A 27440-nucleotide genomic window follows, 5' to 3' on the forward strand; every position below is an offset into this window, starting at 1 on the left:
TTAAAAAGAAACAAGACTCCCAAATATTCCTACCCCTCAAATGTTATCCTTGTGTAATTTTATACTACTTTCCATCCTCTGCCCAAGCAAATGGTACTCAAAACAAATAATTATACATTAGTGCTGTATTTAACAGATACAGATATCTGGTAAGTATTCAAATCTTGGTTCTATTATATGAGTATTGCAGATTTTATCAACAAAGCTGCTTTATTTTAGTAAAGACAGAAAACCTTTTAAGAGCTTTGCAATAGTTCTTTAATTAAAAAAGTGTTACACAAATTATGTGGGGTATTGAACAGGAAGAACACCATTTTCAGAATAAGTTACTATCTCTAACAAACTCCAAGAAGTTTTGTAGCATTCCAAGATCTAGGACTTAAAACATTTAAGCCAGGAAATTGCAGACCAGCGAGTTTAGCTTCAGCACTGGGCAAATCAACAGAAACTACAGAAATTAACAGAATTATCAAACACATAGATGTATACGATTTGTTGGGGAAGAGTCAATGTGGCTTTTGTAACGGGAAGCCATGCCTCATCAATCTAATAGAATTCTTTGCCAGGGTCAAACAACACATGGGTAAGGGTGACCCAATCAATATAAAATATTGGCTTTTCAGAAAGCCTTGACTAAGTCCCTCATCAAAGGCTCTTAAGCCAAGTAAGATGTCATGGGATAAGAGGGAAAGTCCTTCTATGGATCAATAACTAGTTAAAAGATTGGAAACAAAGGTAGGAATAAATGATCAGTTTTCACAATGGTGAGAGGTGAACAGCAGGAACCCTCAAGGTCTCTACTGAGACCTGTGTTTCTCCACATGGTCATTAACTGTTCATTCCCTTTTTCAGACCATTAGGTATCAAAGTTTGAAGAGGATACAAAGTTATTCAAGATAATTCCAAAGATGACTGTGAAGAGTTACAGGAGGAATCTCAAATAAATAGGTGACTAGGCAACAAAATGGCAGATGCGGTGCGAGGGGGGGGGAGTTAAATTAGCTGTTACCATGCAATTAATGATCTTGGCATCACTATGGATAGTTCTCCGAAAACTTCTGCTTAAGGCACAGTAGATATCAAAAAGGCTAACAGACTTTTAGGAACTAATATAGGAAAGAGATAGAAAAGACAACAAATATAATGCCACCATATAAATGATTGGTGCATCCACACTTTAAAGACTGTGTCCAGTTCAGCTTGCCCTAACTTAAAAAGGAAATATTGGAACATGAAAAAGATTCAAAGAAGGGCAACAAAGATAATCAAGGGTCTAGAATGGTTTCCATATGGGTAGAGACTAAAAAGATTATGGACATTCAGTTTAGAAAAGAAACTAAGAGGGGATAAAATAGGAATCTATAAAATTATGAACGGTGTGGGGAAAAAAGTGTTATCTTTCCTTTCCCACAATACAAAAACCAGAGGTCACATGACAAAATTAACAGGCAACAGATTTAACAGACAAAAGAAAGTATTTTTTCACACCATGCACACTTAACTTATGGAACTCATTGCCATGGAATGTGTGATGGCGAAAAGTACAATTGGGTTGAAAAAAACTGGGTAATATTATGGAGGAAAAATCTATTGATAGCTATGAGCGCAGATGGCCAGGTATGCAATCAAACGTTTCGTGGTGACCATAAATCTGACTGCCAGAAGCTGAGAGGGGAAGACATGGTTGGATCACTCCATTTCCCTGTTCTGTAAATGCCCTTAAAAATCTAGTACTGCCACTCTCAAAAACAGGATACTGAGCTAGATGGACCATCAATCTGATCCAGTATGACAATTTTTATATTCTGAAATCAACAGTTTTGGGGGTCCTCATCTGGCATCTTTTCAGACGTGTTGAAATTCCTTGATTTTCAAGGCAAATCACAAAATTACCACATGTACAAAAAAGTTATGATTGAGTGTTTTACCTGTATAGGTGGCTCAATCATTATCCATGCAGGAAGCATTAAACTTGGGTTTAGAGGCTGAGTTCCTACTCGGAAGTAAACGCCACCACTAGTATCACAGGCCCAAATGTGCTGATTTCCACATGCCAAACTGATCAATTTTATAGCTCCTAATGAGGAAAAGATTGTTGTTAATTTGGCATTATCTTTTTTTTATTCCTCATACAATCTAAATTATATAACTTGCAGTTTGTTTTTACAGCAATATTTAAAAAAAATAATGTTCAGAAAAAAGTGATCAACATAATTCACACATTTTGGTAAAAGGAAGGAACATTTGCATTCAACTCCAGTATAACTATAAAGCAAACGGAGGGAAAATATGATCTCATTTACATTTTGTGTATTTAGTCAAGCTATTTTTTCTCATCTGTCTAAAATGGCTATTTTGTGCCATATCCTGCCATGGATAAACAACATTTTGACAATGCATCATGTTCCATCACTGCTACTAGAGAACAATGCAATTTAAATGATTATCGTCAGCAAGGAGTAATATAAATTTTCTATGCTTAGAGAGAGAAAAAATTTCACTTGACCTAAAGTAAAAAACTCTGTTCTGTAGCTGGTCAGCTAGAAACTTAATGATCTAGGTCTATAAATACATGCCAGCAATGAGGATCCCAAAGGTTATGCTAAAGGTGGTAGGTATTTCAAGGGTTGCTAAGGGAATCTTTATTACTTGTGGTGAGCAGAAAATGTATTTGCAAGCTCTCTATTTGTGTCACATAACTTGCTTAATTTTATAGTGGTCACAAAAAAACTGTAATGCTTTAATCTACTATATATTTGAGAGAGTTTGTCTGAATTAGTCAGCCTGTTTGTTCAAGAACTCCTCCTATTCAGTAGGGCTGTGTCCAGACTCAGGGGTTTTTTCGGGAAAAGTAGCCTTTTCCCGAAAAAACTTCCCCTGCATCCAGACTCAAGCCGCGTTCTTTCGAAATAATTTCGAAAGAACGCGGCTTTTCTTTCGATGGCGGTAAACCTCGTTTCACGAGGAAGAACGCCTTCTTTCGAAAGTTCCTCTTTCGAAAGAAGGCGTTCTTCAATGTAAATAGGGCTTCCTCGAAAGAGAGCATCCAGACTCACTGGGTGCTCTCTTTCGAAAAAGCGGATTGCTCTTTTGAAAGATCCGCCTGCAGTCTAGACGCGATCTTTCGAAAGAGCTTCTTTCGAAAGAAGCCTGCAGTCTAGACATAGCCTAAGAGCTAGAACCACCAAATTTGGCATACAGCTTCCTCTTATAATAACTCAAAGCAAAATAAGGGTTTTGCTATTTCAAAATAGTGCGTCCACAGTGAGTGGACGCTGAATTGCATTTAAGGCCGGCCGGAACCAGGTCGGGCAGGGCATCAGGTCAGGAGTTAGCCTCAGGCAGCAGCCACACAAAGTATCTGAGGCCTGTGCTTAAAGGGACCCCCCCGGGCAGCCAGTTCTCAGCTTTTCCTGCTTGCTTGCCTACCTCGATGAGGGACAGCAAAGCATTTTGTCTCTGCGTGCTCTGGTTGCCCTCACTCGGGACACCACGGTACTCTGCAACATGGAGCCAGAGCTGCCCCTGGGCACTCTGGTGCTTCTCCTAGATGCATTGCTGTGAGCCTGGCTGCACTTTCTGCAGGCTGCCATCTGGGAGGTCCATCGGGGGGCTATCAGTATCCAGGAGGCCCTGCGGGAGAGCTTCCACCCTGAGGAGCACTAAGAGCCTCCCTGGTCTGCCCCACTGAGGGCTTGTGCCTCATTCCTCCCTCACGTCCTTCCACTTACCCCTCCCTAACCCTCCTTCCTGATGTCAAATAAAATACATGTATTTCATGAACAGAAACTCTCTTTATTTAACTGGAGGGGAGGGGGAGGAGGGAGAATGAAACTCTGGTGAGACTGGGGAAAGGAGGTGGGAGAAGAGAGGGTGGGAGAGGGGAGGGGGAAACCTGGGAGGAGGGAGCTGGAAAGGGGAGGGGAAGCTCAGAGCTCAGGGTTGGGGGTCTCGCCGGACCAACTCGATTGTCATACAAACCTGCTCCTGGGTTCGCATGTGGCCTTAGGTAGCCAGACTGGCAGCTATGCTGCCATAGATGGCCGCGTTCCTCTGTCTAGTGCGGAGATCATGGACATTGGGGGAATCTCCCCCAAACCTGAATAAGGTCTATGATATCCACCCTGCACCAGGAAAGCACCTGCCTTCTCTGGGCCCTGGCAGGCTCCTGGGAGCTGGCAGACTGCTCCTGGGGAGCGGTGGAGGGCTAGCTGCTAGTGGCTTGCTGGCTCATGTTTTGGGGCCACTGGGTCAGGGCAGTGACTGCTGGCTCTGGGCTGGCAGGGTTGGAGCTGGCACAGGCACTGTGGCCAGAGTCAAACCCTTTAAGGGCTCCGGTGAGGGGGAAAGGAGAGGAGTGCTTTTGGTTGAGGCTGGAGTGGCCACCAGGGCACCCTGGGGAGACTGGAGGCCCCCTATTTTGATACAAGTGTCTACACAGCACGTATTTCAAAATAGCTATTTCGAATTTGGCATTATTCCTCGTGGAATGAGGTTTACCAAATTCGAAATAAGAGCACCGCTATTTTGAATTAATTTCAAAATACTGGTTTGGTGTGTAAACGCTAGTAAAGTTATTTCGAAATAACACCTGTTATTTCGAAATAACTTTGCTGTGTAGACATACCCTAAATTGATGTGCCGGGAAATGGGATTGCTTCTCATAAAATCATACATAATAGAGGCAGAATCACCAGGCAGCCAGTCCCGAGCCTCCCACTCCCTGGATACTCTTTAGGGAGGGTAGAGATGTCAGAGAAGCTCTCCCCCACTTCCTTCCCTCCCCCCCGATTCATATGGGAACATTGCTGGCTGTCCCCCTTTCTCAGGGAGCAAGGGGAAAGTGCACAGTTTGCCGCACTCTTCACTCTTGCTGGAGAGTGCAGGGAGCAGACAAACCTGGACCACCCAGGAGACATGAATCTCCCCCTCCCCTCCCCACTGTGCCCGCTGGAGCTGCAGTAGCCACAAGAGGTGCTTCTCACCTGGCCCCAAGCTGCTGCGGTGAGAGGACTGGGACAGTCCTTTCTCCCTGGGAAAGCCTGCATATTGAACCCCTCAAACCCAGCCCCTCGCAGAGCAATGATTTGAATGAAGTATGGACATTTTCATTTTATTTTCCAATAAAACAAAAATTGAGTTAAGGATCCGAACACCACCAAGTAAACACCATGTTCTAGTCTTACATATACCAGCAATATGAAGGCATCATATTCACTTCATTTAAAAATATCCATGGTATCCATTACAACTAATATTTGTGTTTTTTTCTAGTGTTAGGAAGACATGTACAGTGTTAAGTAGTGGAAGAATGAACTAACAATGCAGTTAGGCTGAATACTGAATGCTTCGGTCAGATGTTTTATTAAATGTTTGCTGTATGGGATACCTGTTATTGGACATAATGTTCACTTGGGAGAAGTGAAATCTGACAACCAACTCTTCATAAAGCATATCACTTAATACTTTTCACTTTGATTAGAAGATGCAGTGTAAACTGGAGGTTTATATAATTTATCAGAGCATGAAGAATATATAATATTACCCTCACCATCTTGTGTGTCTCACATTCTGGGACCAACATGGCTACAACATTACAAACAGTAATAGTTTTCTCACATGATGATGCCTCAGCTGTTTAAATGTTTTGATCCAAATAAGCATCAGCTCACTCAAATGTGGAGTCATATGTCACTTACATGGCATTGCTGGTATTATTTATCTCGAAAGTAAAATATGATATTCCAAAATATAATCCTTTTATGTAAACATTTTCCGTTTTTTTTTCTTTTTTTCTTTTACCTTAGCAAAAGGTCGTGCTAACCACTCTGCATACACATAAGACATGAACACTACATCTAACTGTGATTCAGATACTTTGTTTACAGTTGAAATGTAAAGGTCATTCTACTGTGTTTAGAAACAGTGACACTGATAGCGTAAACCTTAATCAAAACAATTTACCAGATTCTACAGTACACAGTGTAGAGAGACTGGAGAAGGGTACAACTGATATAATAGAAAATATTTCATCATTTATTCTAGGAACAGGATCATCCAATACCAAAGTCCACATCTCTTTTTCCAAGTTATATGAATTTTTCAAGGCAGTTTACTACTTTTAAAACTTCCACAAATAAAATTTGATATCTAGAATTGACAATTTATTATAGTTATTAAACTTTTTAGGCTGCAATGTAACAAGCTAAAGATATGATTAAGTAATTCACTTGTTGAGAATACACTTTTGTGCTTGCACAGAATCCCAGTGGCTGCACAGCTGGACCCAAATATGTTAAATTGAAGAACTGTGCCCCAAAATGATATCAAGATGAAGAAAGATGTTTTATTGCAATAATCAGCTACTGTCTATGATTTCTTGGCCTTCTCCCCTCCCAATAGACAATGTGTCAACTATTTAAGAGTATTTATAGAAATCACTACTAGAAGGCTTTTAAGATGATTTTTAAGTCAATTAGCCCAAGTATGGAGTATTACAACTATTACATTATACTAATATTTATATATCAGTGTAAAGACATGACTAATCAGACTTTCTATGCAGCCACCAATGCATACCAAGAAAGAAAAATACAAACTATCCTGATCCCTATCACATGATTTACATCCAATGTGTCTCATAAGCCATGGATATCTCAGAAGTGAAAAATGTTTCAAAACTGACAGAGCAGTATGACCTACTGTATGTAGCACTGGAGTAGGGCTGGGGAGACTTGTTCTATTCTCAACTCTGTTTGAGTCTGCTGGATGGTCTCGGGCAAGTTACTTCACTATTGTGCCTCAATTTCCCCTTCTGAGAAAGGAGGTAGTGATACTTACCTCTTTTGTAAAGCAATTGATATCTACTGATAAAGCTATAACAGCTAGGTATTAACCATGAAATTAAAATACCATCACCTAAACTCTCAAAAAAGCGAAGTTACTGCACCAAGGTAACTGTCATTCTTCAAGATGCGTGTCCTCGTGGGTGCTCCACTATAGGGCTGGGCTTGCCCCGGTGCCTACCGTGGAGCACCCACGGGGACATTACTCGAAGAAGAACAATAATTACAAAAGAGGTCCAAAGGCTTGACAGGCAAACGAGGGAGCCTGTTGGTAGCCTCACCCACAGACCAGTGAGTGTGAGACAGCTTGAGAAGCATTCAAGTTAAAATATCTTGGAAGGTAGGAGCCAGTCTAATTAAAAAAAAAAAAAAAAGATCATATTACAACCTGAAAACTTGATACCTAAAGTTTTAAACATAGACAATGTTTTTCCTGTGCATAACTTACTGAATGGATTTTGATCTGACTTTAAAATAAATCACCTTTGATCTGATGCCAAATGCTGGAAATTACATCATAAAAGGAAATGTGAAAACATTAAGAGCCAATTTGGTAGTGATATTAGAAAGGACTTCATTCTTAATTATGTCAACTACGTATGAATCACTTTACTTGTCTCCAACAGACTTGCACAGAATATTGTGTGGCAGTTAATAACAGTGCACAACATTAAAAACGTTAGGACATTAAGTAGAAACACGGCCAACAGTGAGACTATCAAAGAAATATACATGTTGAATAAAATTGCTGAACTGCTAATCAGACAGAATACCCCATTGCTTATGAAAAGAGCCATATTGGGAGAAAGTTTTAATGACCATATGAAGCCAAGGTCTAAAGTTTTATGTCTCATCCAAACAAAGACAGCAACTTCAACTGCACCATATTCCCCAACGTCATGCTGAGGCATAAGTTCAGTATCTACATTAACCACTAGCGCTGCTTTCTGAAACCATTTTCCTTGAAAGGCTCCCAGCCAAGTACTGACTTCTTTACCTGACAAGATCAGACGGACGTTAAAAAAAACCACCTTACAAAATATGATCAAGTGAACAGCGAATGCTTAACAGCACTTTTGCTGTCAAAGCATGCCTACTATTGGAAAACCCTGGTATTTTTTTTCCATTTTATAAAATTAGAAACATATACATCTTTCCTAATACAGCAGTTCTTTTCAGGTGTTATTAAATCCAAAATAAATCTTAAAATGTAAATTGGTATTTGTAAAAACAAATTAAAAAATGCAACTGATTTTAAAAATCTGTGTTTAAAAATAATTTGACTCTTTTTGCTTACCACAAAGAGCCATACCTAGCTGAGAAAGGTCCAGTTTTGTCCAGTGCATCCCAGCTGGGCAACTTGGTGAAAGTGTTCTGATAAAGATCTGTCCTTGATTATCCAAACCCCATATGGCATCCTGGCAGGCCGAATAGCACACCATTTCAACATCAGGGAGTAGCTGCACTGAAGAAGGATGAAACTGAGGATTCTGATCACTGACACAAAACAGATCCTTGTTGCTTTGGCATAGCCACAGAAAGCTTCCTATGAAGAGAACATGAGTGTTGTTGTTGAAATCACTTCTAATTCACTCTCTAAAACATACACAGTTGCTTCACTCTATCACTAAGTATCAAATGCATTTAAAAATAATCAATATTCCAAAATGTATTCTTGGGTCACGATTTTTTAGCCTAAAAATTCTTAGAGTTAGGCTCCTTAACTCATATTTAGGCATCTAACGTATTTGGCTTAATTTAAAAGTGCTGAGTATTTAACACTTTATTTAGGAATAAAAATTAATGTATGTACACATCCACGCACAGACCCACATTCCTGAAACTATTTCTTTCTGTCATTCTTCTATATAGCTTGCAATCTCTTCATCCAAATTTCACTGCTGTTCTGTTTTTCCCTTGATTTTCAGGCCAGGTCTACACTACACTTTTGCCAACACAGCTATGTCAGTCAGGAATGTGTGACAAAAAGCACTCCAGTACTCACACTCTCTTGTAATAATCTTTGTTCACAAAATATTTTGTTGGGGTATCATTTAAAAAAACCTAATAACTCGCTGGGGTCAATATCATCAGGGTGAAATGTGTGAAGCAATATATGTAAAGTTATGAATTCCTCCTGTATGCACGTGTTCAAAAAAAAAAAAAAAATCAGACAATCCTGCCTAAGCAAAACTTGTTAAACAGGCCTATCCTAAATAAAGGAACGTGCATTTACCTCAAATTTACATAAAAGTAGCAAACAGGGTTCTAAAGACAGCAAAAGGAAAAGATGGCAGGAAACAGAATAATTTGCATTTTAGCAAATGAGCGAGACACAAAAGAGTACAGAGCCTCCTTCAATATCAGGCTGCAGGTCGCCTTCCTCACTGTTATAAATAATTTTTACTTTGAGGGGTGACCTTCAGAACAATCCACTTCAAAGGTTCATTGGACTATAAAAGAAATGGGCAGAAAAAACTCCAGTTTTCTTTTTCACCAAAGACAAACACCACCTTCAGGCCCCTGAGAATGATCCTGACCAAAGAGTGACTCAGTCACCATCTTGCTGGAAAACTGTGGGTGAAAGATGCCATCTTAATCTAGCAACTTTTGATTCAAAGATTTGTTAAGTTTTAGACATTTAGATGAAGATTTTCACTTTATTTGCTGGTAACCATTTCTAACCATCTCATACACATAAATACACTTAAAATCCTATCTTCTTTCATTAATAAAATTATTTCATTTTAAAATCAAACCAATCTAGTGTTGTGTTTAAACTGAACTGTTTGGAAATTTCAGTTAAAGTAGGAACTCTTGAATATCAATTCCTTAAAGCAGAGGTGGAGAATGTTTTTTGGGTCACAGGCCACTGATCCAAGGAAAAATCAGTCGGGGGCAACATGCAAGTGAGAAGCAAAGAAAAAAAATCCCAAACCAATACCAAGAAAACATACCTCATCACAGCAAGGAAAGAAAAGAAACGCTCATCTCCCATGCCAGCGTTCCCCTTGTACTCCAGCCCCATTGGGGTGTCCCGGGGGGAGGGGACAGTTCCCAAGGCTCAGGGATTCCCCCAGGGCCAGATTACCTCTTCTGGGGGTATGGGGCTAGGCTCTGGGGTGAAGCCAAACATGAGGGGTTCAGCGTCTGTGCAGGAGGTAGGGTTGCAGGAGCAGGCTGGTGGTGCCAGGACTGGGTAGGAAGAGGGATGCAGGGTCTGCGCAGCCTTCCTGGCACATCTCTGGGGTTTGGGAGGGGAGCATGCACAGGTGGCTCCACACCACCATGAGCAGGCAGGCACTGCCCTCATCTCTGCTTGCCTTGGCCAGGAGTCCCAGCCAATGGGAGGGACAGAACAGCAAGCAAGTGACAGAGCTGCTGTTCCCAGTGCAGAGCCGCTTCCTCGCCGTTAGGCAAAGCCCGTGGGATGGATGCTGATTGTGCAGTGGCTTGCCTGGATCCAGCCCACGGGCTGTAGGTTGCTCATCCCTCTCTTAAAGGGACAATGAACCCACCGATTGTTCCAGGGCAGGACCAGACATTTCAGAACATATTTTTTGAGAAAAATTGGGGTTGGGACATGTGTGGAATTACCAGACCAGTTGTAAACTAAGGTTGGTGGAAGCCTGTGGAACTCTGTGGTACTGCAGGCAGTCTCTAGCAGGGCTTCCATCTGTCTTTTTTCTTTTGAGTTAAAAAGTAATGGGAGTAAAAACCCTTCCCCCTGTATTGTGAGAAATTTGTTTCACAGCACTTAAATGTAGACGATAGTTTACTTCTTGTAGAGGGTTTCCCTGAAAAGGGTCCCTCAAAGGGGACAGAGAGGGATGTGGTGGGGGGATGGAAGTAAGAGGAATCAAGTAGCCCCTGTATATGATTTCTAGATTATGTCAAGCAGGGAGACAGACAGTCCCTAAAATGGAAATAGATTATGTCATCAGCTCTGTAGAGTGAGAGAGTTCATTCGGACCTTCAACCAAGCCTTCAAATTTGTTGCTTCAAGGAAAAGGTTAAGTAATCAAATAACTAAACTAAAACTATGCTAGTAAACTGTTTTAATGCTAAATGAACTATCATCATAATTCTGCATTATGATGACGTCAGGCCAAGGATGGTTGAAAAGAAACTGAGGAGTTCAGGTTGATTATGCACTAGATGAAACACCAAATGGTGCCATGAGATGGAGACCACACATGTACAACCCAAATGGGTACTGCTACTGAGGTTTTCCCTCCATGGGGCATCACTCATAGAATGTCCCTCGAAATTTGAACTGTGGCAGTTTTCTGCTTGAAACACAGTAAACTGCAAATTACAGCTTGCTTTGTTTACTAGTGGCTGATTATGAATGGTAGAAACTGGGGCAAATGCCCCATAGGCAAGGCTTTAAATACCTTAAATATTTTATAAGTGTTTATTTAACATAAATCCATCCACTTGTCTAATAATATATTGGACAGATTACCTTCAAAATGTATGCAACTAAGGGAAGGTTCTCATTTTTAGAGACGTTATACTCTGGTTTCTTTTAAAAGCATAAGTGTCATTTTTTCCAGTCCCAGAGAGAGAAAAAAAGAATGAGAGGAGAAAGATGTGGTTAAGGCACTGGACCTAGAATCAGCAGATCTAAGTTCTATTCCTAGCTCTAACACAGGATCTCGATTGATTTTGGGTCTCTCTCTCTCTCTCTCTCCACAAATAAAAACCACTTTTATATTGTGCTGAAATCTTTCAGTGGTGAAATGGCAAAAATTAAAGGGGGTGTCAGCTCACTTGCTAGAGAGCTTTACTGATTCCAATAACCTAATAGATTAGTCTGCCTAATTTTGAAACCTCCATCCTGCTGGTGCTGCTTTGAATGACTAGATTTCTCTAGGACCAAACAGTCACCATTAAGAGCAAGGATATAGATTAGAATACCAGTATAGAATATGGTATTTAAGGCCAGAGTTAGCATAAGTACAAGTATGCTAAAATGCAAAAATAGTTGACGAGAAAAATATGTGGATTACTAAATTTGTCCCATTCTCATTCACTGAAGTACTTCAATGGGATTTGTGGATTCATCTTGCACTAGAGCAATGTATGTAAAGTGTCTAGCATATTGTGGCAGGCACTACAGGAATACAAAATAAATAGGTCAGTACAAAATCTCTTGAGTCCTCAAACTGAGTGTTGCTAAGACTCCAGGTCTGCCATCCCTTCTCCCCCAATCTTTGGTGGCAGACTTATTGCTCCCACCTCCCTTCACCAACTCTTAAGCACCTATGCTCAATTAAAGCCATATTCGTTTTTCTTTCCATATTTAGCAACTCAGCACTCCCACCAAATGAAGGATAGAGAACTTCAAAAAGACATTAAGCATACAATTCCTTATATGAGGACACCAGAAAAGCAACATGCCATTTAAGCATCATTCCACTGTAGTCCCACCAGAGTTTATCTCCAATAACTTACACTGCAGGAAAATCTAACTTGAATAAATATGGGATTTCTGCACAGACAATAGACAAAATATCTGGACTAGTTCAGCATTATAGAACCTGTAAACATCATTTCAGCTATCAACTCTAATGCATGAAATCAGTTTAACCACAATATAAACTTATACTGAAGTTTCACTAACCTTCTTTAGTTGGAGATGTGGAAGCTAAAACAAAAGCCCATTTTGTGGCAGAAACAGTACCTCGAGGCACAATATTATTCCAATACGTTCCTGAAAAAGAAAGTAAAACAGTATTAGCATGAATCACACATTGCAACTTAAGTGTTATGACAGATTCTTTTATTAGAATGTTTTTAAAAGATCTGAGGATTTCTGTTGTAATCAACTATATTTATTCTATTCAATATCTTATATTGCCATGGTGAAACACTGTAAAAGCAAACAACTATTAAGACTGTAAAAGCTCCATGTTTCCCACCAATCCATGCTCATAAGTTTGATAGACTGTCTTCAGGTCTAAAAAACCCCACATTTTTCATTGTTTTTAATGCAATTATGTCTCTAAAGAGTTTGTTACATCATCATGGACAAACACAAAATCAGCACATAAATAAAGAAGTCATTGTGACATGAACCATCAGGTTCAATGTTTACACATTTGGCAAGTGTTTACATTTGTGAATTACACCAAGTAGACATTAAATGAAAACTAAAGCCCACAAGAGAACTAAAACTTCCTGTCTGAAAGCATGTATGAATTGCTCCATCTGAGGTCACTTTTCATTTGAAGCACTAGCAGCAGTTTTGACACTAAACTTGTAGCTAAACATTGTGCTAACTCTTCAGCAAAAGATTTTATGTGGCTTTCGTAAATCTAAAACAGACAAAAGTGAGAAGGATATTCTTTCGTATCCAATGCTAAGTTTGTGACTTTCAATATTCTGCTCTTCCAGGGATACACAACTATAATTAACTTCACATCATCAGTAAGGCTCAGATTTAGTCCTGGGTATTTTTGGTAAAAGTCATGTACCCAGTCAAGGGCAAAACCCAAAAATTCACAGCATGTGAACAGTCTGTGACTTTTACTATGAATACCCATGACTAAATCTCTGTTAGTCTGGGGGACCCTGGCTCCATCAACAGGGTATGACTGCTCCCCCACCAACCCACTGCTCTGGGGCCCCAGAAACTACTTTTCTGACAGCCACTGGAGCACTTCCTGGGGCCAGCCACTGCTGGACCATCCCAACAGTGGCCAGCATGGCTAGCCCCCGGGTCAGCTGCTCAGGCTATCCTGGAATCAGCCACATCAGCCACTGCAGCTGCAGAAGTCATGAAGGTCATGGAAAGCCATTACTTCCAGGACCTTTAAGACAGAATTGCAGTCTTAGTGGTTAGCAAAGTCTTTCACTTATTAATCTTCTAAAGTGCAAAATCCAGTATGTTGCCCATTTCCACAAAAATGACATGTTTCCCACTTATGACCAAATCTCATCTAAACTGGACTGACTGGGTACCATTCAAAAACTGAAAGATCTGCAGAGCAAATAGTCACACTTTGTTGAGAGGACACTTTTTTTTTATTAGACAAACACAATTCCACGCAGATGTTTCGCTTTTAAAGATGTTGATATAAAATACTAGCAGCCCCCAAAATCAAACACATCTCAAAAATCCCCAAACATATGCACAAATCTTCGCTTATGCTTGCTTAAATACATGTCAAGCACTTCTACCTACGTTAGTGTTTATTTAAATAGATTTAATGATCCCTTAGAGTGTGTGATTAGGTTGAGTACAGGAACGGGAGTATTTTTTTGACAGACTCCCTATGTAAATACAGAACTATATAATCCTTCATATCATCTAATGAAAGAATCCCAAAGGAACATTTAATCTGGCATTCTTTAGTTACTAAGCTAAGATGCTGCTACCAAGAGACCATCAAGTCAACTTTTTGGTAAAATAAAAGTACGGTTTCTATATTCCAGTTTAGACATACAGCTATAGAAACATCTGACAAAAGGACAGAGAAATTACAGCTCTAAGGAGCCTCCAACAAGTCTAGGGAAATCCTCTTGAAAAATTGTTGGAGCAGGGCTTTTCACCTCAGAATGGCTTCAAATCACAGGTGAAAATGCACACTGGCATGCAGATGAAGCCAGGATTGCATGAGATGAGAGCAGAAAGGTTAGAGGCTTCTGCAAATAGACCAAATCAGCCATGAGCTACAACATTAATCAGTCAGGCTAAAATCATTAAGTGTCTTAATGTTTAGCTTGTTCGCTCATCAGATTGTAAGTTATACATTGCTTATTTTCTTAGATATTTTCCAAAGTATCACTATATTGTACAGTAGAGATGCAAAAGTTTAAATGCTTAACAACCTGTAAGCCTCACCATTAATGGTGAGGCTTAACCTGTAAATGCTTAACCTGAAAGCTTCACCCTGCGGTGCCCATTGAAGCAGCCCCATCCATGGTGGGCCCAGTCAGTCCCAACCCCCGCTGCAGGTTACATTCTGACTGCTGAGGTGTGGGGCTGGCCCACTCCTGGGGAGCTGGCTGCAGAGCCTACAGCAAAGCCTCCCTGGGAGTAGGGCCAGCAGCCCTTGAAAGACCCACTGCTGGGAAGGTGGCTTCACTGTCACAGAGAAGCCTCTTCCCTGGGAGCAGGGCCAGGAGTAGATGCCACCCTGGTTTTGGAAAGGCTTTTTAGCAGTTACATGGTTACATTATTAACGGCGTCCCTAGTACGCAGCATCATATATAGGTATTGTAGCATCTAGTAGCCCTAATTATGGAGCGAGATTCCATTGTGCTAAGTGCTATAGTGTTTGGTTGAGTGATATCAATATGCAACTTTGTAACTCAAGATATTGGTGCATGAACTGAAAGAAGCAACAGGACCTAGTTTATGGAAAGTACAGTATAACAAGATCTGAGCAACAGGCTCCCACACTAGCCTTTTTCACAGGACAGTAAAAGCGGCATCATCTGGCCTTGTACCTACCAAAATCTCTATAAATCAGCATTTCTGATTTTTGTTGAAAGTCTGCTTTATAGCCTGTGTCTAGACTACATGCCTCTGTCGTCAGAGGCATGTAGATTAGACACATAGGCAAAGGCAAATGAAGCCGCAATTTAAATGATCACAGCTTCATTTAAATTTACATGGCTGCCGTGCTGAGCCGACAAACAGCTGATCAGCTGTTTGTCCGCTCAGCGCGCTAGTCTGGATGCTCCCCTGCCGACATCAAAGCCCTTTGTTGGCAGCCCCGTTATTCCTCGTGGGATGAGGTTTACCGGGGCTGCCGACAAAGGGCTTTGATGTCAGCAGGGGAGCGTCCAGACTAGCGTGCTGAGCGGACAAACAGCTGATCAGCTGTTTGTCCGCTCAGCGCGGCAGCCATGTAAATTTAAATGAAGCCGCGATCATTTAAATCGCGGCTTCATTTGCCTTTGCCAAAACAACAAATCTACATGGCTCCGTCGACGGAGCCATGTAGTTTAGACGTACCCACAGTACAGATGGTGTGGGACTGGCAGGCTTCCTTCTAGCTTCATGTGGCTCCCCCAAAGTGGGAACATGTCCCTACCACTCCTAGGAACTAGAATTGCAGCCAATGGGAACTGTAGAGGCAGCACCAGTGGGCGGAGGCAGCACATAGAGCTGCCTGGCCACAACTCCGCATAGAAAAGGAGTGTGCAAGATATCTCTCGGGTCCGCCAAGCCACCGAATCCAGCCCTCGAATCACCCTGCAGGGACACTCAGTCACATAGCAGCCACTGTTTTAAGCGCAGGACTGCTCCATGTGATCTCCCTGTCCCCAGCCCAATCCTCAGCTCCTATGGACCAGAAACAACCATCCAATAGGACCTGAGAGATTGGCCTGGGGAATGAAGGCAGCGCAAGCCTCTTCTGCTTGTCGGAGCTGAGAGCCACATGGAGGGAACAGCTTTCATTTTCAAGCGGCCAGGGGCTGCAGCAGGCAAGGAACACAGTCTGCCCTTAGGGATGCTGCAAGGCTGCTGTCCAGGAGACGCCCGCACCCTCACTCCTTCCCACACCCTCACTCTTTCACCACCCAAGCCCTCTGCAGTCTGCACCCCATTTTCCCCTTCTCCCAGGTCCCAATTCCCTCCCAGACTTTGCACCCCCTCACAGAACCCCTCCCCCAAACCAGAATCCTCTCTCGCATCCATACTCCCTCCCTGATCCTACACCCCAAACCCCTAACCCAGGTTACAATTCCCTCCTTCACCCAAACTCCCTTTCAGACATCACACTGTCTCCTGCATCCCCAGCCCATTATCCTGTGTACCCTGCTGCACCCTAACACCCCAACCTCTATCCTTGACCCCGCATCACCTCCAGAGAAAAGTGTGGTCCTTGACCACTTTCCAACATCTTGGAGTGGCCCCCCCCACCAAAAATTATTGTCAACCCTGGCCTAAAAGCAGCAGGGACATGTCACTGCTTGAGAGGAGCTGCCTGAGGTGAGTGACGTCCAGATCCAGAACCCTCAAACTTCTACCACACCCTAGCCTCTTACCCTGAGTCCCCTTCCACACCCCAATACCCTTCTAGAGCCTGACCCCTACACTGAGAGACCCCGTACAATGAACCTCTTGGCCCTCGCCTGGATCCTCATCCCACTCTGTGAACCCCTCATTTCTGGCCCCACCCTGGATCCTACACCCCCATACCACAGCCTGAACCTCTCCCATATCTCATCCTCTTACGTTTAGCCTGGAACCCCCTTCTACACTCCAAACCCTTCATTAACCTGAATATCTGACTAACTGGCTTCCTTCCATTGCCCCAACATGCCAGATAATATATTTTTCAGTACTACTTTTAAAACAGCATTTATTCACACCAAATGTTAAGACATTATCTCTCAGCACTGTCTGCATCCCCCCCCCCCAGTTTAATGAATAGAAGCTTTGGCAACTTGCTCTTTAATTTGTGATGACTGAATTTTGCTGGGTAGGTGAGAGAAAGGGGAGATTGTACAGAGTGGATGTGATAGTTGGTTTCTTTGATTTTTTTAAAAAATCAGTAGGTGTTCAAATGCACCAACCTATTAGACTTCCCTTTGCTACATGGAACTCATTTTTGCCTGAAGAGATCCAGACCCCGCTACTGTTGACTCCAAGAAGGCTGGGCTGACATTGAAGCTGCTGTGACCAAAATGCCATTCGAAGTTTCTCTGCCACCTTCTCTACTGGAGCCTGGGCTGCTGTTGCCACTGTGTGTGTTGCGTGGATTATTGTCTGGAAGAGGCTGCATTGGTCAAACACGACGTAATCTGTAATGCTTACCTGGAAAAAATATTTTGGATAATCAAACTAGAGATGAGTTACAGACCATCCATAAAAGACATGGGCAGAGACTGGGGGTGGGAGGACATGGTATGTGATACTGCCCCCTCAAACTAGATACATCAGAGGTGATGCACGGGGGGAGCACCCACATTTCTCCCTTAGCCCTGCTCCCTCCATGTTGGTATATGGGGGGAGGCGGCAAAGGGAGAGTGATTTAAGGCACTTTGGGCCTGTTAAATTTGTCCACACAAGTTGCATAAGGGGAGGGCAAGAAACAGCTCCTGTTCACTATCACACAGTCTACATGGGGAAACTGACCATCAGGCACAGAGCCCCTGGTCTGGGTGCTCACCCCCTTCTCCTTCAGCATCCTAGTGGAGCAAGGAGGGGAGTCAGTTCCCCCCTCATGGGAAGTGTAAGGAGAGGGCACAAAAGCAGTGATCCAAGCGAGTCAGGCAACTGAACTTGCTCCCCATCTGTGCAGTGTATAACCCAAGTAAGTGACAGAGTGAATTACTCCTGGGGGAATTTGAATTCTGCAGCTGGCTCAGCTATTGGGGGAGAAGAGGAAACAGGACTTCCTCTTCCCCTGGACCAGATGGGGCCATGTTAGACCCACACCCAGGAACCTTCCCAACTGCAGGCAGCTCTACAGCCCTCCACCGATTCCTATCCCTATCACTCCTCAGTGGTGGAGGGCGTCACTGTATGGGAGCTGACCCCCCTCCAACCTACACAAGCCCCTTGCATTCAGACCTCTTCCATCTGCCACACAAACCCAGAACTTCCTTCTCTGGGTCAAGACTCCCCCATCAGCCCCCTCTCCTGCACCTGAATTCTTACCCTACTTAGCCTCATCCCCACCAACCCTCAATCCCACTCACTTCCCCACCAAATATACAATCAAACTATGCCTATAACAAAACAGATGCCTCATCAGCCTTCAGACTAGTGTTCAGAAGTCTCACAAACACTGTTCTAAGTTTCTCTATTGAGTGAGTTAAGGAAAAAACAGTTTAATTTCTCTTGAATTTTGATGGATTTACATTTTAGTGGTTCTGATTACAAACCAGAATCACATAACAGCTTCCTAATATAAATAAACAACAACAAAAAAAACCCAACTAAACAGAAACAAACACCTGCCCAACATTTCTTAGTATTTTTATTTATTTCAAAGTACTATAGAACTCTGCAGCACCTGAAGCCCCTTCATATGGGGCATGGTCAGAGAGGCAAAAATCATTTCTCCTCTTCCTTGAAACTGTCCTAAAGTCCGGTACAAAGGGATGGATCTTTTTAGCTTCCCCAAAGTAAGGTTATTCATGTGGTTCCTGTGAGCTGTTTGAATTAGAAGTTTCAGAGGGGTAGCCATGTAACTTTAAAAAAAAACTCCACGAGTAGTCCTGTAGAGCACCTCAGAGACTAACATATACATTTATATAAATATGTTATATTTTATTTATATAAATATATTTGTTAGTCTCCGAGGTGTTCTACAGGAGTATTTGTTTTTTGATTAAATTAGCTTTCATCTCAAAACCATGTTGTGTACACTGTTCCAATATAAAAGATTCCATATAAACACAATGTAAGATTTTTTTTTAACTAAACAAATCAAGAAAGATAGATGAAAATGTGGACAATCCTCCTCCTCTAGAGATGACTGGGTGAGAGGGAAGACAGGGACCCAAGAACATAAGTATGAATGTGAACATCATCATCAGGGATTCTATACTGAGAGATTAAGTCCAGTAAGAATTGTTTGTGTCACTATCTTTTACAGGCCCTGTGGCTGAAGGAAGCACCCTGTGTGCTTTGCAAATAGTTGGATTAAGGGGAAAGCATCCTCCCTGCATGTTTTTTTTCTTAATTTGGCTAAAGGAAACTGTCCTGTCACGGTTTTATTTTTCTCTCTGGCTGATAGTGGGATGTTTTTAACTGCTTTTGGGGGAAAAAAATTAAGAGCAGCCTGGTGGTTTCATTACACATGTATTAATAACGTTTGTACGCCCTCAAGCAATTATTTGATATTCTTAGGTTGGGATCCCTGCAAAAAAACATCACAACCATGGAATGATGGACTTAACTGAAAGCTGAATAAGTAGTACATACTTGCCACCAATGGTCATCATCTCCTTGTGGTTTCTTTGAAACTACACCAGTTCTGAACCACAGATTTCCACGTATGTCCAAAGCCCATAAAGTTTGTTGGTCTCCAAGAGTTATACACACTGGTTCTAAAGCTTGAATTTCACTGCAAATGCAAGACATTTTAAACTACATAACATTAAAATATTGCTTTAAATCTTCTAATGAATATGAAACTAGAGTGGAAAGAAGTTCTTCCAATGATACTCCCAATAAGTAAAATAAAACTTGTCTTTGGACACATCTTCATACTTATCCAGTGACTTAAACTTTATTAAGCATCTTCCTATGACTATAATACTGAAAGCAAGAAAAGCCTCCAGGACCACAACAACGTCAATGGTAGAATTTCAGTTACACTGATGATACCCAGGTCAGTGCCACATTGGAAGATAATCTCCAAGCAATCGTTGATGTTTTTGCATGGCCTACCGCAGGTTGAGATTGACTCTCAATGCATGAAAGACTAAGGTTATCTTTCAGCCAACACATGCCATACCATTATCCAAACCAACCATTGTGGCAGATGACCAGATGCTGAAGAACATCAACAGTTTCCCCTAGCTCAGAAGCTGTGTGTCCAGCAATGCTGATATTGATGATGAAATCTGTCACTATCTCCAGTGCGGCTTATGGATGTTAATGGAGGCGAATCTTCAATGACCGTGACATCAAGACACAGACCAAGATCGACAACTACAATGCCATAGTCATTCTAATGTTGCTATATGGAGCTGAAACCTGGACTCCCTATAAATGTCATATTAAAAATCTGGAGAAATTCCACCAAAGGTACCTGAAGAGAATTTGGGCATCACATGGCAAGGCAGACGGACCAACATTAGTGTCCTTGCAGAGGCTGATTCCTGCAGCACTCGGGCAATAATCACCCACAGGCAGCTACAATGGTCTAGTCACATGGTCAGGATGCCTGATATGTTTGCCTAAACAGATTTTCTATGCTCAGCTGAAGACTGGGACGAGATCTCATGGCGGGCAGAGGAAGCACTACAGAGATATCCTTAAGAACACCTTGGTAAAATCCAGCATTGACGCTGACACCTGGGAGAGGCATGTGAAGGATAGGGTAACCTGGAGGACCACCATCAAGAACGGTGCCCAACACTTTGAGATCAAGTGTTGTCTCCATGAAGAAGCTCAGACAGTCTGACGTAAGGAGTGTGCCCAGGCCCGCATTGGCCCCACTGGAGATAGAGATGTCATGTGCAGCCACTGCCAGAGAGCATTCCTTGCCAGAATTGGCCTAATTTCTCATCTACACACTCATCAGTTATAGACATCCAACGGGAAATCTTACTTGATTTGAGAGATCCCAGAGAGAGGTCAACTTCTAGTCTTGTAAGTGACTGAGAAAGTCAACTGTAAACAAATACCTATATTCTTGAAAAATAAACTACTAAATATTTGAAGATTAGGGGGGAGAGATAGCTCAATGGTTTGAGCATTGGCCTGCTAAACCCAGGGTTGTGTGGAGGCCATTTAGGGATTTGGGGCAAAAATGTGTCAGGGATGGTACTTGGTCCTGCTGTGAAGGCAGGTGACTGGACTCAATGACCTTTCAAGGTCCCTTCCAGTTCTAGGAGATAAATAAATTAATTAATGGAGATTGCCTATTTTATTTTTTTAATCAATTTAATTAATGGGAGCACCATTATAGCACAAATGAACAAATTGAACAGTATTTACTATAAAAAGGCTGCTTGTGTTAATATTCCACTTTTCTCTCCGATGTACACCTCTGTTAAACATTCCCCACCCACCACAATGAATGCCTTCCAAGTGGTGGCCTTTTTTGCCCACTGATTGACATGTGATGTAACAAGACGCCCTGTATGGGATGGAGTAACACGAGGATTACAGTTTGGACACAGAATGCTTTATAAGCAAGAGGTGAATGGCTCAATAACGATAAGATAATATACCTAGAAATGAAAGCAACCATTTCTGTCATTCTGGTTAAATACTGCCAGTTACCTGACAATATCACACTTCCATTGTTCTCCTTCAGGACAGAAGCTGCTCACTCCCTCTCGATAGAGAAGTACCCGCTGCTCAGTTAGTGCCCACACAACATTGTTTCTGGCTGTAACCTGAGATAGTGGATACATGCAATCAACCTTTACAGCTCTGGCACAGGGACGATCCACACTCAGACCTGGAACCAAAACAAAGAAGAGAAGGAGTGGCTGTTTATAGACAAATTGTGTTGTCAAGCCTGGTAAGTTAGAGCACAAAGGGAAAAATCCAAGAATATTTAACTCAAAGATTTTCAGTTTAGTAACTTCTCAGAGAACCCCCCCATCCTCATTCTGCAATTTTTTCTCCTCCCCTCCTCCAAGTGGCAGTACCAGGAATCTCCAATTACGATGTTTATCAATAACAGATCAGAAGTGACTTGGAATAATCAAACAGGTGAAAGCTCTTACAATATCAAGTTTTTCTTCACTCAGCGCAGAGTCAACCTGTGGAACTCCTTGCCAGAAGATGCAGTGACGGCTAGAACTTTAACAAGATTCAAAAAAGAGATAAATAGATTCATGGAGGTTAGGTCCATCAATGGCTATTAGCCAGGATAGGTAGAAATGGTATCCCTAGCCTCTGTTTCTCTGGAGCTGGGTAACAGGGGAGGGATCACGTGAGGATTACCTGTTGTGTTCCCTCCCTCTGGTATAGTTCACTGTCGGCAGATAGGATACTGGGCTAGATGGACCTTTGGTCTGACCTAGTATGGCCGTTCTTGTGTTCTTATCAAAAGAAATGTCAGACAATTATTGTACACATTTAGGGTATGTCTACATGGCAGAGGGTTTTTTTTTTTTAAATGGCTGTTTTTCCAAAAAAACTTCACTTATGTCCACACTGCAATCGTGTTCTTTTGAAAAAAAAAAAAATTGAAAGGACAGAGGAGTTTTTCTGACATTGGTAAACCTTTTTCTTCAACGAAGAAGCCTTTTTCCGAAAGAGCTCTTTCGGAAAAAGGCATGTGTAGATGGGGAAGAGGAAGTTATTTTAAAAGAAGAGGAAAGAAGAAAAAGCACAGGTGTCCTGGTGGCCACTCCATCCACAGTAATCACAGCTTAAATGCGAGATAGCGTCCATTCAGTGGGACGCTATCTTTCGAAAAAGCAGATCGCTTTTTCGATGTGCTTTGGCAGTGTGGACGCTCTTTCAGAAGAAGTTTTTTTGTAAGATCTCTTCCGAAAAAGCTTCCTCTGAAAGAAGTCTGCAGTCTAGACATAGCCTGCGAGACATCCATTCTTCCAGATTACATGTCTTCCTATCCAAAACTATACACAAAAGTTTGAGTTTCATGTATGAGGGAAAATCTCAAGAGATAACTAGGTTTTTCTTAAGTTCTCCTGCTTCTAAAGCAAAAGGGAGCCAATTGGCTACCATCAGTCTATGAGATACCTAAAAGGAAATTATAGTAGTCAGTTTTCTAAATTTGGAGCAAAGGTGCCTGGTGCAATTTTTTGCTGGGGATGCTGGAGGCACTGACGGTATTGTTCTCACCCTACCATCACTGTCTTTCCTCCTAGCTGCACTGGGTGAAGAAGAGAGGCACACACTGAAGGATTTTCTTTTGTTATCTAAGTCTGTCTATGAAATCCACAAAAAGACAGAACAGAAGCAGCTGCTGTTAAACCATCGCCCAGCAGGAAAGGAAAACACTATGTGGCATTTTTAATCAACGTGTGGAACAAAACATATTTCACGTGATCTTAGACAAGTTGTTTACTTTTGCTAACTACTCAACCCCATTAATCAATTTAAATTAAAAGCAGGCTATCCTTGAAAATGCGCTAGATATATAAGTTTCAGTTGCCTGAAGTAAAGCAGTTACACAGAATTTAAATAGTTTTTTAATTACACATATATATTAGATATACATGAGAAAATTGATTAAACAAAGAATGAGACCAATTTTAAGTGCAAGATAAGGCAGAATGGTGATAGTCATTTGGAAATCTTTTAGTCCTCCTATCCTGCCTTTGGCTTCCATAACTCTGCTCTCTCCTGGTTCCCTTCATATCTCTTGAATAACTTGTTCAGAGTGTTTTTTCAAGGACTCTCCTCATCTCCCCTCCAACTTTCTATAGTTGTTCCACAGGACTCTGCCCTTGGTCTCCCTCTTATTTCTCATCTATGCAGAGATGGATTATCTCATGTGTAAATACAAATTCAAGCACTACCTCTGTATAGCGTGTTTCCTCTGTGCAAATGAAAATCCAGGCCTCATTTTGACCTCTCCTGTGGATTTCTAGCCATCACCAGAAGCTCTGCATAGCTAAAATAGAATTCCTAGTATCCTCCCCATTGCAAAACAACAATGATCATTTCAGTCACTCAAACCCATAATTTGCATGATACTTTTAAGTGGAACCTCCCTTTAAGCATACATTTGAGGACCAGGTCTAATCCTTGATATTCTTTCTGTATAGGGCCCTCCCTTACCACCCATACAGCTCTTTTACCTAAAGCAGTGGTAGGCAATAATTTTTGATCAGAGGGCCACTCCAAGAATTTGGTAAGTGGTTGAGGGTCGCACTCTTCCATTATATTAATGAAGGAGGTATGGGCTTCTGGGATGGAGGTTGGGTGCAGAAGGGAGCTTGGGGTAAGGGATTAGGATGTGGGATCTGGGAGGGAAATTTGAGTGAAGGAGAGGATTGTGACCTGGGGCAATGAACTGGGGTCCAGGAGAGGATTCTGGCCTGGGGAAGGGGTGTAGGAGGAAGGAATGCAGGGTCCAGGAGGTGGTCATAACCTGTGACAGGAGTGCAGGGGGGTGCAGGGATTTGGGCTGTGACCAGGGATAGCAGATTGGGGTGCAAGGTCTGGGATGGGGTTGTGACCTGTGGAGAGATGTAGGAGGGGATGCAGTGTCTGAGGAAGATGTATGGAAGTTGGAGAAAGGGTGTAGAAGGTTTGGGTTACATGGGGTAGGGTGCAGGAGGGGCACAGGGGCTGGGGTGCCAGAGGCAAGCTCTTGCTGGGAAACCTTACTTGCAGCCCAGCAGGTTCCTTAACCAGGATTATTGCTTTCCACAACCCTGTACTGTTCACAGGGGGAGGAGCACTTCACATGCTGCCTGTCCTGCAAACAGGCCAGCCCTGCAGCCAGCTTTCCTGAGTGCCAGGTGGGGGTGGTGCAGGCAGGGAGCTGGCTTACATTCTCACAGGCCAAATCTGGTCCGCAGATCATATTTTGCCTAGCCCTGGTCTAAAGTCTCATCATCACATCTTGATTTTGAAAAATATCCTTTTCTTTGGCTTGACAAGGCAGTCTTGCCCCATTCATATCCATTCAAAATGCTGCAAAGAATTTTCCTAGGTCATCATTTTGACTATTTCACCCTTCTCTTTGCATACCTCTATCACAGGTGTAGATCCAGCTTGCCAAGCCATTTGATCTGGTCTGCAGCTGCCCCACCATTCCCCGTCCCCAGGACAAATCAAGACCTGGGGATGGGGAAGCACACAAAGTCTCCTTCCCCATGCTAGGGGCGCATGGCACCTAGAGCAAACCACCAGCTATTCCAAACAGCTAGAGGTTCTCCCTAGGTGTCACTCGCCTCTGGTGAGGCAGAGGTGGGGGGGCAAAGACTTCACATACTCCCACACCCCCAGGCTAATCAGAGTCTGTGGGCAGAGGAGCATGTGAAGTTTCTTGATTACGGTCCTTCCGCCCAAAATTATTGCCCACCCCTGCTCTATCGATTCCCCTTTTTCTAGCAGATAAAACTACTCCTGATCTTCAATTTCAAAGACCCTGACAACCTGGCCCCATCTTACCTATTCTCTCTCATTTCCAACTGAGAGGACGTCATGTTACTGGATTCTAAAGATCACTGTTGCACCCATGGGGGGGGGAGGGTTGCCCTAAACATCTGTACAAAGAGGGTCATGTGAGATGTTGAATGAAAGCTTATGTTCTACTAATTCTGTATATGCTATTCATGTACTTGTATAATATCTGTATGTGGCGTTATTAACATGTACTCTGTGTTGATACTGGAAAATTCTGTCTGAGACAAAGCAATGGGTAAAGAATGTTCAGCCAGTGGCTATGCTAATTAGCAAGCAGACAATGAATCTCTAGGTGCCAATACACACCTGAGGAATGTGACTGATACCTGCAAACCAGCTAGGGCATAATGACTACCAGCATGTGAAACACAGTTAGGTCTCTCAACCTGTGTGCAGGCCCGGGGCTGATTGGGGCACAGGAAGAGCTGGTGTGTCAGAGGGGTTTTGCTCGGGAGGCTTTAGGCCAGCCAGATTGGCAGCTGAAGCCCTTGGTGTGACTGTTTTGTGACCTGTCTGGAAGGTCTCCAGTCTGGGGCTGTAAGGAGCCCCAAGTTTTGAATAATTCGCCCTGAGCAGACACCCTCAGCTGTGCCCAGTCCATCACAGTGGTGTAGTTGGAAGGATCCACAGACCTTGATCAGTTGAGCTTTGGATCAGGACCCCACGCTATCTAAATTTGATTTTTGGGTGTTGAAAGTTTGGTTAGTTAACGAGCCGCTGCAATGAGTCAGCAACAGTATGAAAGTCTGGACAGAGGCTCTGGATGCCTTGTGCTTGGAAAGAGGTATTGCCTTTAGTGAGGAAGCTTCTAAGCCAGTGCTGAGATCTTTGTTAGTGGCCAGAAATGCTGCAGAAGAAATGAGTGCAGGATCCAGTGAGGAGAACGCAACTTAAATATAAGCGAAAACTGGAGGAATTTCGTCTGCTAGCAGAACAGAGAAGACGGAAGCTAGACCAAGAAGCTGATGAGAAAAGGCAGATGCTGGAATGAGAACTTGCAAAGAGAGAGGCAGAACATGCAGAGAGAATGGCAGAGTCGGACTAGCCAAAGAGGAAGCTGTCAGATTTGAACGTCAGTTTAAGAGAATAGAAGAACAAAAGAGACTGTATCATCCTGGGAGTTCGGTGTATAACAATACCTGCTTAAAACCCTGTTTTGCTTTGATGCCTATAAAAAGTTTGAAAATGGTTAGGATGCTAAACCCCGGCCTATAATGCTGATCAGCCCAGTGTTGCATTGTTGCTTTGTACTCCTGACTGCCTGTTATGACCTTATAAGAATTATAAGAAGAAGATTATAAAATACTGAGAACTGGAACCAGTTTTTTTGTTCTGTATTTGTACAGCATTTACCACAATGGAGTGCTGGCTCACAATTTGGGCACCCAGCCATTATGGTAATACAAACAATACTACTTCCCTAGATCATAATTGATTACCAAGATAAAAGATTTCTCTCCTATGAGTAAGCAGCCCAGTTTTATTCTGGATTTGGAGCATTGTTTAAACCAATCATAATAATCTGACAGATTTATGCACTTCTAATTCTCATTTACAAAAACTATAAGGGCAACAATTTAAGTACCTGTTTGCAGATACAGATCTCCATTAGTTCTGATAATCCATGCAGTATCATCACTTAAAGCTACAAAAACGGTCTGAGGTAAAGCCTCATACCAGTGGCGCTTTCCTTTTATGGTTACTTTTCCACAGGCAAATGCTTTGTTAGTTTTCTGTTCAACCTTCCAAAGAAGAGCCCCTGTATATAAACGAATAGTGGGTAATACCAAATATTGATTGCAACTTTAGAGACAGCTGGTCTACTGTAC

General features: G+C 42.4%; 1 protein-coding gene across 7 annotated transcripts in view; it reads right to left on the reverse strand.

Moving 5' to 3' along the window:
• Nucleotides 1-27440, reverse strand: part of TECPR2 (tectonin beta-propeller repeat containing 2) — an 87756-nt gene that overhangs the window by 26829 nt on the left and 33487 nt on the right. For 4 of the 7 annotated variants that reach the window (XR_012903291.1, XM_075926540.1, XM_075926537.1 and 1 more), the window contains exons 11-17: nucleotides 27197-27370; nucleotides 21775-21955; nucleotides 19744-19885; nucleotides 17385-17625; nucleotides 12475-12564; nucleotides 8143-8391; nucleotides 1929-2077 (exon numbers count right to left, since the gene is read on the reverse strand). Coding sequence is in view for 5 of the 7 variants with exons in the window: in XM_075926540.1 (XP_075782655.1) it covers nucleotides 1929-2077; nucleotides 8143-8391; nucleotides 12475-12564; nucleotides 17385-17625; nucleotides 19744-19885; nucleotides 21775-21955; nucleotides 27197-27370 (1226 nt within the window). In the remaining 2 variants the exon portion in view is untranslated. The remainder of the gene's footprint in view (nucleotides 1-1928; nucleotides 2078-8142; nucleotides 8392-12474; nucleotides 12565-17384; nucleotides 17626-19743; nucleotides 19886-21774; nucleotides 21956-27196; nucleotides 27371-27440) is intronic. The other 3 variants (XM_075926541.1, XM_075926539.1, XR_012903292.1) reach the window with 2 other exon arrangements.

This window comes from Pelodiscus sinensis, chromosome 4 (assembly GCF_049634645.1).
Source record: "Pelodiscus sinensis isolate JC-2024 chromosome 4, ASM4963464v1, whole genome shotgun sequence".
NCBI classification, from domain to species: domain Eukaryota; kingdom Metazoa; phylum Chordata; order Testudines; family Trionychidae; genus Pelodiscus; species Pelodiscus sinensis.